General features: G+C 47.7%; 2 protein-coding genes across 7 annotated transcripts in view; both read left to right on the forward strand.

Annotated features, from left to right (window-relative positions):
• The window catches only part of DENND2C (DENN domain containing 2C), a 46,303-nt gene extending 44,583 nt beyond the window's left edge, over positions 1–1,720 (forward strand). For 5 of the 6 annotated variants that reach the window (XM_027822048.3, XM_027822051.3, XM_037885393.2 and 2 more), the window contains one exon: positions 269–1,720. In XM_027822048.3, the coding sequence (XP_027677849.2) occupies positions 269–300 (32 nt within the window). In that variant the 3' untranslated portion in view covers positions 301–1,720. The remainder of the gene's footprint in view (positions 1–268) is intronic. The other variant, XR_005223316.2, reaches the window with a different exon arrangement.
• A 1,251-nt stretch (positions 1,721–2,971) lies between these two features.
• BCAS2 (BCAS2 pre-mRNA processing factor) lies at positions 2,972–11,592 on the forward strand. The gene is made up of 7 exons (XM_037885396.2): positions 2,972–3,139; positions 4,638–4,730; positions 4,995–5,065; positions 7,015–7,176; positions 9,160–9,210; positions 10,516–10,596; positions 11,169–11,592. Exons 1-7 carry the CDS (start codon positions 3,035–3,037, stop codon positions 11,293–11,295), a joined length of 690 nt encoding a protein of 229 aa, XP_037741324.1. The 5' UTR covers positions 2,972–3,034; the 3' UTR covers positions 11,296–11,592.
• Positions 11,593–12,021: the final 429 nt, after the last annotated feature.

Consider the following 12,021-nt stretch of genomic DNA (forward strand, 5'->3'; position numbering starts at 1 on the left):
CAACATGCATGTTGAGAAATCTTGGGCTAAAATAAATGGTGGTAGCCCCATCCCTGAAGACATGTAAAACAGGGCCAGATGAAGCATTTGGGAACAATGCTGCATTGGCTGAGAATGAACTAAAGAGCCTTAAGTCATTTCCATCTCAAACTATGATTCTGTTGGCCAAGATGGTTTACATGCTTTTGAAACTTAAGACATTCTGTTTAATTTACTTCTGATTCTGGAGCCTCTTCAGATTCTAATTTGTCTTTTCTTTTCTCTGTAGGAAGTAAAATGAAATTTCTTCAAAGGAAGTGAAAACACAGGTGCTGAAACACTGATGAAAGAGGGATGTATTCATCACTTGAACACAAAGAGGAGTTTTGTATACAAATGCTGCCACCTTGTCCAAATTGTGTATCAGATGTACGGATTGAGCTGCAGCTCAGTCCATGGAAAGCTCAAATACTGGGAGAAAACGGAAACAAAAAACTGAGTACAATCCTTCAACTTCATGTGCCTGGTTTCACTGGAGTGTTGTAGAGGCAAACTGGAAATGGACACAGGTGGAGAACTTGATGCTGGAGACGCTAATCACCTCATCCCCACAGATGGGGAATTTTAAAGGGGAGCTTTTTTTCTTTGTGAAGCTTCAGACTCCATACTTTTGCTGCTTGGCCTGATGAGCCGTTCTTTAGGAAGTTTTCTGTTTGGTTAAAACCAATTCAGCATTTAAGGACTAAGCTAATGTAATCATGAGACAGGGCTGTTGGTCATGCTGTGTGAATACTGGCACACAGAGAGGGTTCACGGGGCTGCCTTAGGAGTTGGAAGAATTGGTCTGGCTGCTGTTTGGTTCCCTTTTGCCGTCTCTCCTTCGAGTGCACTACCATATGCATGGTGTATGGTTTTGATAGCACCTACATATTCTTTGTTGGTTGATCTGAACTCAGAAATAGCTTCATTCAATGTAATTTGGACATCCCAGCTGTTTATCACAAAGCTTTACGTTTTCGAAAACCAAGTGGAAATGTCAGCTTATTTTTTGTTGACCTATACTCTGATTTCACACTGCCCAGTGCTCCTCACCCTTCACACAGACACATGGAATATGCTTGTCCTTTACCTTATTACATACACTTAACTGCTTCCACAAAACAGAACTGCAATTTTTTGGGGATAAAATGGCATCTTCACCTAGGGAGCCACAGTAGTTCTTTAAATGTTGGCATTAAAATCAACTGTTTAATGTTGAATCAGTGCAAATGACAGGAAAAGTAGCTCAAGGATGCAGATGCTGAGCCAGATATTTTAAAAAAGGATTTTAAAAACAAATCCTTTTTTCCTCTAAACTTTCTCTCTCTAGCTGCTTTGTGCCTTTACTGTGGAATTAAAAAGTTGGACAAATGTGATTTCTTCCTTTCCTCACCCTGTCTTAGTTCTCTGCTGTTGAGAAATGTGGGTTCCTCAGAATCTGTTGTGGGGGAAGAATATAGATACAGTGGGTGATGGCAATTCAGTCCCATGATGGTTTGAACATAGTTTACAATAGCTGCCTGGGTTTGTATTTAATATATTTATGCTAGTTATTTATTCAAAGTAATTAATGATGTTTCCCTATTGTATTTAGCCAATTAATCAAACCATTCTCTAGGCCTCTGTGGGCCACTGGCTGCAGTTAGAGGATAGTTTCTGATGGAGTTTTATCCTATAAACAGATCTTTACATGTAACTGAAACAGACTCTGACTGAATGCTGAGTGTGTGTAATATACAGTGACTCCCAATAGTGAAGTGATAAGTCTTCTCTGGTGCTCTAACTTAAGGGCTAAGAGAAAGTACTAGCCCTGGGTGGAGGGACTTGGCCCATGGAATTCATGCACTAGTTTGACCCAGCAGAGATCAACTCCTGTTACAGGATTATAAACAGAATGAGCTTGTGTTCCTCAGTAGAAGTTTGTCTACATCTGAAAACAGCTGTCTGTACCCCAGATACTTTTTCTCTTCAACAAGCAGCCAAGACCTGAGAAGTTAGGGGTGTGCATGGCTGAATAGTAGAATTCCCTATAAAGCCTGGTAGCTAGAGTTAAGAGCTGAAGGGGAGGCTTTAGCGCATCTCATGCTGGGATGCTGTTTGTTTTGACAAGAAACTTTAGATTTGTGTTAACTCACTTTTTCCAGTTCTGTTTTAATCTTTCTTTTAAATCTTTTGGTTAGGTCAGAACTAGTTATCTGACAAGCTCATTCTTCATTAAATCTAAGATCAAGTGTTCAGTTCCAGAATGTCAGAGTACATGAAACATATTAAAACAATGGCCTTTTGTGGTTAACTCGTTTCTCTGTAGCCCTCAGCAACTGATTACTGTGGCTGTGTGGGTAAGGGCTAGCCCAGGGTAAGTTCAGCCTGCAGGAGCTACAGCAGGGAGGCTGGTTCTAAATGGAGTCTGCAGCCACCTACAGCTTGTCGCTCGCCCTTCCTCAGCCTCAGGCAGCACCCTGGGGGTGGGTAAAGTGACCGGGGCTGGCTGCAGGCAGGGACCCATCTCCGTTTAGGAACTTTGCCAACATGGCTCCCTTCTGGGTGTGGGGCTGTAGCCTTTCCCCCCGGCTGCCTACGCTGCTCCCTCGTCCCTGGCGTAACCCTGCCCGCCAAGCTGTGGCCGAGAGGTGACAAACCAGCGTCAGCTCCTGCCTGGCTACCGCCAGAGCGTTTGTGCATCTCCCCTCCCCCCCAGCGCTGGGGCGACGGGCACGGGGCCTGTCTTGCTGCCCGCAACGGCCCCTGCATGGGAGGGCTGGGGCAGCAGCGCTCCCCCCTGCCCTGACGGCGGCGCCTCAACTCCCGGCCTCTGAGGAGACACCGCGTGCGAGTGACGCGGCCGCCCGGAAAGTGGCGGGATAAGGCGCTCCAGGTTGCGCGTGCGCATTGGGCAGCTTCGGAGCGCGTCTCTCTGCGCCTGCGCACCGAGGGCAAGGGGCTGGCGCAGGCGCGCTGACGGCAGTGGTGTGGGGGCCACCGCGCAGGCGCAGCGGAGCGCGCGGTCATTGCTGCCATGTCGGGGCCGGGGCCGGGGCCGGGGTTGGTGGCCGGGGAGGTAGCGGTAGATGCGCTACCCTACTTCGACCAGGGCTACGAGGCGCCGGGCGTACGGGAGGCGGTGAGTGCTGGGCCCCGCCCCCTGGGGTGCACGGCCGGTGTCGTGGGGTACAGGGGAGGGACCTGGAGAAATGTGGACTGGGGGAGGTGGTACCGGGGGGGGAGGGGAGGTGTGTACGGGGTGTGTGTGTGGGGGGAATGTGGTACCGGGGGGGGGGGGGGAGGGGAGGTGTGTACGGGGGTGTGTGTGTGGGGGGAATGTGGTACTGGGGGGGGGGGAGGGGAGGTGTGTACGGGGGTGTGTGTGTGTGGGGGGGAGGGGAGGTGTGTACGGGGGTGTGTGTGTGGGGGGAATGTGGTACCGGGGGGGGGGGAGGGGAGGTGTGTACGGGGGTGTGTGTGTGGGGGGAATGTGGTACCGGGGGGGGGGGAGGGGAGGTGTGTACGGGTGTGTGTGTGGGGGGGGAATGTGGTACGGGGGGGGGGGGGGGAGGTGTGTACGGGGGTGTGTGTGGGGGGGGAATGTGGTACGGGGGGGGGAGGGGAGGTGTGTACGGGGGTGTGTGGGGGGGGGGAATGTGGTACGGGGGGGGGAGGGGAGGTGTGTACGGGGGTGTGTGTGGGGGGGGAATGTGGTACCGGGGGGGGGGAGGGGAGGTGTGTACGGGGGTGTGTGTGTGGGGGGAATGTGGTACCGGGGGGGGGGAGGGGAGGTGTGTACGGGGGTGTGTGTGGGGGGGGAAATGTGGTACCGGGGGGGGGAGGGGAGGTGTGTACGGGGGTGTATGTGGGGGGGAATGTGGTACCGGGGGGGGGGGAGGGGAGGTGTGTACGGGGGTGTGTGTGGGGGGGAATGTGGTACCGGGGGGGGGGGGGGTGTGTACGGGGGTGTGTGTGGGGGGGGGAACGTGGTACCGGGGGGAGGGGAGGTGTGTACGGGGGTGTGTGTGGGGGGGAACGTGGTACCGGGGGGAGGGGAGGTGTGTACGGGGGGGTGTGTGTGTGGGGGGAACGTGGTACCGGGGGGAGGGGAGGTGTGTACGGGGGGGGGGTGTGGGGGGGGAACGTGGTACCGGGGGGAGGGGAGGTGTGTACGGGGGTGTGTGTGTGGGGGGGAACGTGGTACCAGGGGGAGGGGGGGGAGGTGTGTACGGGGTGTGTGTGTGTGTGTGGGGGGAATGTGGTACGGGGGGGGGTACCGGGGGGAGGGGAGGTGTGTGTGTACCTGGCAGGCCTGGCCTGGCGGGATCCAGCAGTTGTGATGCAGGGGCGGGACCAGTCGGGGCGTGGAGACACAGAGCCATAACTAACAGGGGACAGCCGCCCAATGCGCAAAGCTTTGGGGACAGAGAAATGACGGGGGCCCAAAGCTTGCTCACTCCTGGGGGAGGAAAGCCTACGGCGCATTCTGATCTGCAAGGAAAAGTCCCGGACATTTCTTCACACGTCAGAAATACACGCGGACGGAGATCAGAGGACCACAAAAGGGGTCGTGTCCAGGACAACCTGGACGTAACCCTACGGTGCGCTGATCCTGCTCCGCTCTGCTCTCTCTCTAGGCTGCGGCCCTGGTGGAGGAGGAGACGCGACGCTACCGGCCCACTAAGAATTACCTCAGCTACCTGCCCACACCTGACTACAGTGCCTTTGAGGTGAGCCAGGGCTGGACACACAAGGAGGTGCTGTGGGCAGCCAGAGCCAGGCCTTGAAGTCTCCTGGTTACAGGGTCCTGCCAGGAGGCTGCTGCAGCACAGGCCAGCTGTACCCTCACTGTGGGGCTGAGGTGCAAAGAGAACTGCTGCCATCAGTCACTGCATGGCAGGGCTCCAGCCTCTCCTGCCCTCGGGGGTGGGAGCACTCTGGGTCTCTCCTTCCCCCTACTTGGCTGTGGGTAACTGTCTGTTCTGCACCAACAGACGGAAATTATGCGGAATGAGTTTGAGCGCCTGGCAGCTCGGCAGCCCATAGAGCTCCTCAGCATGAAACGGTGAGTGAGAGTCCGCACGAGCGACGTCTATGAGCCACGTGGGCAAGGCCTGGTCTGGATGGGACCATTTCAGACCCTGGCAGGCCTGCTCTTGCTGACAGATGCTGTGTAGTGCACGATTCTTAGGCCAGGTCTAAGTACAGACCCATATTGGTAAAACTAAGCGACATAGTTATACCTACCTAACCCCCTGTGTTGGCAGCGCTATGTCAATGGGGGAGTTTCTCCTCTTGACACAGCTACTGCCTCTCGGGGAGATGGATTAACTAGGGGAAAAACTCTCCTATTGGCATAGGAGCGTCTTCACTTAAGTGCGGCGGCACAGCTGTATCGGTGCAGCTGCGCCAAAGCAGCATTTTAAGTGTAGACCTGTCCTTATTTGTGCAGCTGCTTTTAATAATGCTTTGTTTTGTTGAAAATGTTGCAGCTTTAATTAGGGCTACTTTTCTTTAAAACATATAGTCACGTTTTCTAACAGGAGGAATAGAGAAGCCAAAATCACATCTTTTTTTAGATGATGCAGCCATGGAGCCTCAGACTTCTTGGCAAGTTCAAATAGCTTCAACCTCTCTCTATTGAAAACTCAGGATTGCCAGAGTGGAGAGACATCCAGCTGAGACACACGATAGGCTGACCACCCTTAAGTTTCAGCAGATAACCTTTCCTCTTGTATAGGTCAGCCCAGCTCTGTTAAATGTACTGACAATTGGAAATGGGAAGCTGCTACTTCTAGCAGTAATAGGCTGTATTTCATTCATTACATTTATTTTGACAAATAGCTACACATTGCATTGTTTCTTACTAAATAAAAATGGACTACAAGACTCCTTCCTCTATTTTCTCTATCTTGATGGCTGGTTCTGAGCATGACTCTTTGGACTCTAGTCTCTGGTAAACAGTAGGTAATGAAGATCCAAAGACAACTAGGCATGTGCTAACTTTTCTAGGCCTTAGAATCCCCTTCCCATCTTCATCTAATATGATCATGATGTGAAGTTTTTGCTTTATAGAAAGCCTGTTTCAAATGTAGTAATAATACAGGGCAGCAATTCTCAAACTTTAGCAACCTGAGTACCCCCATTTTGATTTAAAATTTTTTGCGGACCCCTGAACACCCTGCTGAGCCTGAGATCCCACCCCAACTCTACCCCTTCACCCAAGGCCCCACCCCACCTCTTCCACTCCTCCCTCCCTCCCAGCGCCACCTGCACCCGAGGAACAGCTGTTTTGTGGAGACTACAGGGTTGTCCTTAGGGAAAATGGCACCCTGGGTGAACTTGCATTTTGGTGCCCTTGGCCCCCATGGGCATGGCGTGCACCCCTGCTCTAGAGAAGTCACATGGCTCGGCTTTTTGTCCAGTTGCCCCCCTCCAGCTTGGGTCCCCCACATCCAGACACTGCTGCTCCGCCTGCTGTCTCCGCCAGCCCAGCTGGCTCTCTGCAGGTCGCGTAGGAATCAGGCAAACCGTGCGCATGGTGCCCCCTTTGGCAGGCCACCCTGGGGCACTGCCCGTATCACCCACCTGGTGTCGTGCAGGAGGCGCTGGGAGTCAGATGACATGGCCAGCCATGGGAGTTTAATTGCAATGTAGACATACCCTATGATTTTAAGAGCTGCCTGGGTCTGTTCAGTGAGAAATGTTGCTGTAGAAAATTACAAAATCTCATTTCAGCAAAGAAGACTGACAAGAAGTAGAGAGAGATTAGGTATTTAGTGACATGCCTGCAGTTCTCAGCTAGAGACATTTGAAATCATAATAATTGAGCAAATAAAAGTTGTCCTGCATACGGAGTGTATTGATGACTAGTTCTGAGCTGATGGCTTTCTCTACATTAGGTTTGACACTTGGTCAGTGTTTGTGCCTCTGAGCAAAACTGGTTCTAGAAGGTCTAAATGATACGACCTTAATTGTAGTTGAGACACATTTTTCTGATTGGCTTTATTTCAGGTATGAGCTGCCTGCTCCCTCCTCTGGTCAGAAGAATGATATCACAGCATGGCAAGAATGTGTTAATAACTCAATGGCTCAGCTGGAGCATCAGGCTGTTCGGATTGAGAATCTGGAGTTAATGTCTCAGCATGGCTGCAATGCCTGGAAAGTGTATAACGAGTAAGTAGTCCCTTCTTTTCTTCTGAAAATACTGGACAAAAGTGGTGTCAATTTTCAGTTCTTCAGGTGTTTTCCATATAACTTCTTCAGAATAATCACCAAATTCTATTGAAATGTCTCTCACAACTTCAGAACCTATCCTGGAACCATGGTAGAGTTCATATGATCAGTCTGTATGCTGATGATGGTGGACGGGAACTCTCTCTACCCTTCCTATTGAGACCACAGAAGTGGTTGCATAGCCTGCTGCCGTAGCCCTGCTATTGCCACAACCCTCTCTCTTGTGCCATGCGCCTAACAGTCATATCCCATATTCCAGGCTCTCTCACTGTTCCAAATGCAGTGGGGCCCAGGGAGCCCAACAGAAGACAGCTGCAACATGTGCTGGTTTTGCGTCCACCTTTTCAGGGTCCCCATATCTTCCTCCTCCCTTTCTGCAGAAGAAGTTTAGTTTTACTAGAGGGCAGATTGGAGGAGGGGGACGGGGTTTTAGACCTTACAGTGAAATCTGTCTTGAGTGACTATTAAGGGAACCAGCCAGAATCTGCTTTCCTCAGTGGTTCTCAAGCTAATTTGTGGAGCCCTTCCTGGGTGGTTTGCAGAATGGAGTATGTTAAAACCTAGACAGAGACAGGATTGAGGCATTAACAGAGATGTCTGAGAGAAGCTCTGAGTTCTACAGAATGAAAGAGGTTGGAGAATTCCTGGTAGATGTTTGTGCCCTTAACTGAAGTGTAAGGTGGGAAACTGAAGCATGAGTCCACCCAAATTTATGCTTAGTCAGGCTTTGTCTTTGATTCTATCTGAAAATGTACAAATATTGTCACTTATAGTTTCTGATCATATTTATGTGACAAATAACAAACAGATAAAATGGAACAGGTAGGGTCCCAAGTTACTGAGTCCAGGATACCAGGACGCTCTTCTCCACTTCATGATGGTCATCTCAGTCTCTGGACAGATACTCTCCAACTTCAGTCCTCGTTCACTTTGTGTTTTTTTTATACTTTCCACATCACATATGCATTAGCTTTCTTCCAATCAACATTAAGCACCATGTCTTACATAACACGTACAATACGCATGCACAAACTTCAATGTATGTAACTTATGTTGTCCACATTATCTTTGTGTCACCTTACTCCTGCTTTTCCCAGTACTGGGACTTTCTGGCATGACATTTTGTGTATTTTATTGCACTGATTACCTTTCTCTTGTCTGTGTCCTCCAACCCAATACATTCTGTGAACAAAATAAAATGTCCTGTCAGCTGTAAACAATCATTTAAGCAAGTCTTCCTAAGAGAGAAATTGGCAAGATTCATGTCAAGGAAAGACTAGGCCAGAGCCTTAGCATAAGTATTACACTGGTCTATCCAACTCATTCTCTATACATGGTCATAAACTATTAACATTAACAAAATGTAAACTTTTTTTTAACATTCAGCAGTTTTTCATCTTTGGATATCATAGTTCAATATGTATGTGTCCTAAATTATTCATTAACCTTTATTTTTCTTATTTGAGTAGGAAAATTGTGGGGAATAATGTGCACCAATTTGAGCATATTCTTATCTTTTCAAATACAGGTTTCCAAGGGACTTTTTGCTCAAAGTTTAGCATCACACTTATAAATCAATAAAAAGTCTTGTCAGTAATTTTGCCTGTTGCATTTTGGGGTGCATTTTTCAGTTTAGGGCCTAAGTGTTTAATTGTTCCCCAGCAGGTCAACCCAAATCATGCAGGGTTACTGTAAAATTATTGTATAAGATACAGTGTGCCTCTTCAAGGTGAGGTGCAAATATCAGACATCTTGGCCTGGGTGGGGAGTATGACCATCATGTTGCTTATGTCATTTGGGAGAAATAAATGACATACCAGTCTTTGTTTTTCCTTGCTTCCCTCTGTTGATTGTATAGCTCTGAGTGAGCTGATAAATTTAATGTGTTCTCCTGTTTTTACACTTTTCATCTTTGCTTATTAGACACCTGGTTCATATGATCGAACAAGCTCAGAAAGAACTACAGAAATTGAGGTAAGGGCTGCCCTTTCTCATCCTTGTGTTCAAACTTGGAAGGAACTCTAATGGGAATTCCCCAATAACCGATATAGAAAGGCCTCCACTCATCCCTAGGCTGCTGCCAGGGTTGTAGAGAAGAGGGTCTGGTCATATTTCTTTTGGTTTTGTGCTGAAGCAGCAGGTGGTGAATTAGTCCATTTTTGGACAAACTTACTACAATTCCTCCTGTTTCCAATCCACACAAACTGTTTCTGCCTGGACCCCTACTCAGAACAGGAACCAGCAGTTGTAGGATCCTCCTTGAAGAACAGCTACTGGTAATGGGTTACAACTGCTTGGAGTTATTTTTGTCCAGAGGATTTCAATAATCTTGGCAGATCTATGTGGTGGCTAGTGTGAGGTTTGACTTGTTGATTGCTTTGATCAGGGCTACAGCCTTGAATAGATAGCAAATGCAGATTGGTCACCAGTGGAGGGTGTAGGGAACAGGGGTGACCTGATCATGGCAGCTCATCCTGCTGAGATGGACTGGTACATTCCGTACAAGCAGGAGCTTTTTCATTGATTATATCTTCAGACTCAGATACAGCAAATTACAATAGTCCAGTCTGAAGGTGACAATCTCATGAAACACTGTGTGGATCCTTGTCAGAGGGAAGGGTGAAGTTGCCTAGCAAGCCATTTCTCACCACTGCCTGCTTTTCTTGGGCAATTTAGGATTAGTTTCTGAGATACAGTGAGTGTGGGAAGCAGGGGTGATAGGGCTTTTTGATATGGCATTTGTTCCAGAACAAACTTGGATATGCAGTCTGGGTATTAAGACTGACAAAAGCAAGAACCTCATCAGTGTGCTAATTTTATTTAATACAAAATCTAAATGGTCTTTGTGTATCCAGCTCTTCCCAGCCTCTGGCTGGAGCCACTTCCATCCAAAGGTATCATTGGTGGCTTCATGAGAATGGTGCAGTTTAGTTTAAGGATCCTGATTTTTCTCAGAGTGGACAAAACAGAACTCTAAGCTCAGGACTTACACCGTCTTTGCTTTTCGTGCCCTAGTAGCATGTTTGAGTTTCATTTTAGAGAATTTTATGTCCGCAGTCCGCTTTCTCTTTAGACTTGGTACTTAGGTTTAGTTTATATGCATGTCTGTGACTGAGCTTCGTGCTTCTGGTGCTGTGCATTTGGGTATCCAGGATCCTTTCCAGTAGCTGAGTAAGGGAGCTGGGTTGCATTTCAAGCACAATAGCAAATGTTAAACTTCCAGGGGAGCAGAAAAAGTGAATGCAATTGTGTGGTTAAACAAGTAACATTTTCTCCCAGGAAAAACATTCAAGATCTCAACTGGCAGCGAAAGAACATGCAGCTCACAGCTGGGTCTAAGTTACGAGAGATGGAGTCAACGTAAGTGTCTAAAATCTCCTTCTCTTAATCTAATTCTTCCCCCAAATACACATTCTGCATGGGTTTTTTTCTCCCTCTGAGAGGATAGCCTCCGACGGGCTTTTGGTGACCCAGTTAGATGTCTTCACAGGATTGGCATCACCTTGTGCATCTTTTATCAGGGAACAACACTAGCTGCAAGTAATAGTTGTTTAACTGGGTAAGTGTGGCTGCTTGAAGCAGTGACTGAATAGGGAGGGCAGAGGACACATTAGCAATTTGAAATCACCTACAGAACTTACTTTATTTCTAAAACTCTTAGTTTTCTAACTGTCAGGAATCTGAATGTGTCAGGTTTTGCACATTGTGGTTTAACATCAAGTAAAGAGAATGAACGTTCCATCACTTAGTCTGTTTAAGTTGGTAATATGTAGTGGCTGAAGTTTATCAGATATTGAGGAACTACTTTCTTGTTTGTATCTAATGGACTGATCCAAAGGCGCAGCTACCTTGCTTTAATTATAGAAACAGTTATTGCTCTGAACAGTCTTAATTAGTATTTAAATTTTGGGTTTTTATATGTTCTGTTCCAGGTGGGTGTCTCTGGTCAGTAAAAACTATGAGATTGAGCGAACGATTGTGCAACTAGAAAACGAAATCTTACAAATTAAACAGCAGCATGGGGAGGCCAACAAGGAGAACATCGAGCAAGACTTCTGAGGTCTGACCCCTGCCATTCACTGCAGCACATTTGCAACTTTTTTGTGTGGAGAGGCCACGTGTCCTTAGGCTCTCTAATATCTGCATGTGTAATGAGATGGAAAACCATCATCAGTGTTCAGTTTCTTGTTTTAAAGACTAGGAGGAGGTAGAGCATGGGGATAGATACCCATCCCTCTACCTGCTCCATAGACTGAATGCACAAGGATTTCATGTGTGAATCTTTGGTTCTTGGACAGAACCATATTTAATTGTTTTTGTATTTCTTATACCTGAAATAAACATTTTTCTAACTTTCTTTGGCTTCTGATAGCTGTAAACATCTGAGCATTGTCAGATACTAAACCTCATGTAGGTACCTTAAGCTTGTACGCATGTTTCATTTCATAAGAGCCATTAGAGAGCATGATATTATCAAGGCCATAGATGGAACAAGTTCTTTCTTGAGACAACGTTTTGAATTTACTGATGAGAGTGGATTCATTGCTGTGGTTTCTATCTCCATGACCTTTAGAAGGAGCTTTTGCTGGTCTTTGCAAAAGCTGTTGTTTGCATTTCATGGCACTTTGGCTTGTCTGGCAGATCTAGGGTTTGCTGCTTTGATCTCATTCTTTCTCTCATCTAGACTGTCTATCTTTTTCAGTGTATAAGGCACCTGTCCATAGTTCTAGGTGCAGTTTTTAAATTACACCATAGGTCTTGCTGCAACTACCCAAAGGGCAAAAT

This window comes from Chelonia mydas, chromosome 21 (genome assembly GCF_015237465.2).
Source record: "Chelonia mydas isolate rCheMyd1 chromosome 21, rCheMyd1.pri.v2, whole genome shotgun sequence".
Lineage (NCBI taxonomy): Eukaryota > Metazoa > Chordata > Testudines > Cheloniidae > Chelonia > Chelonia mydas.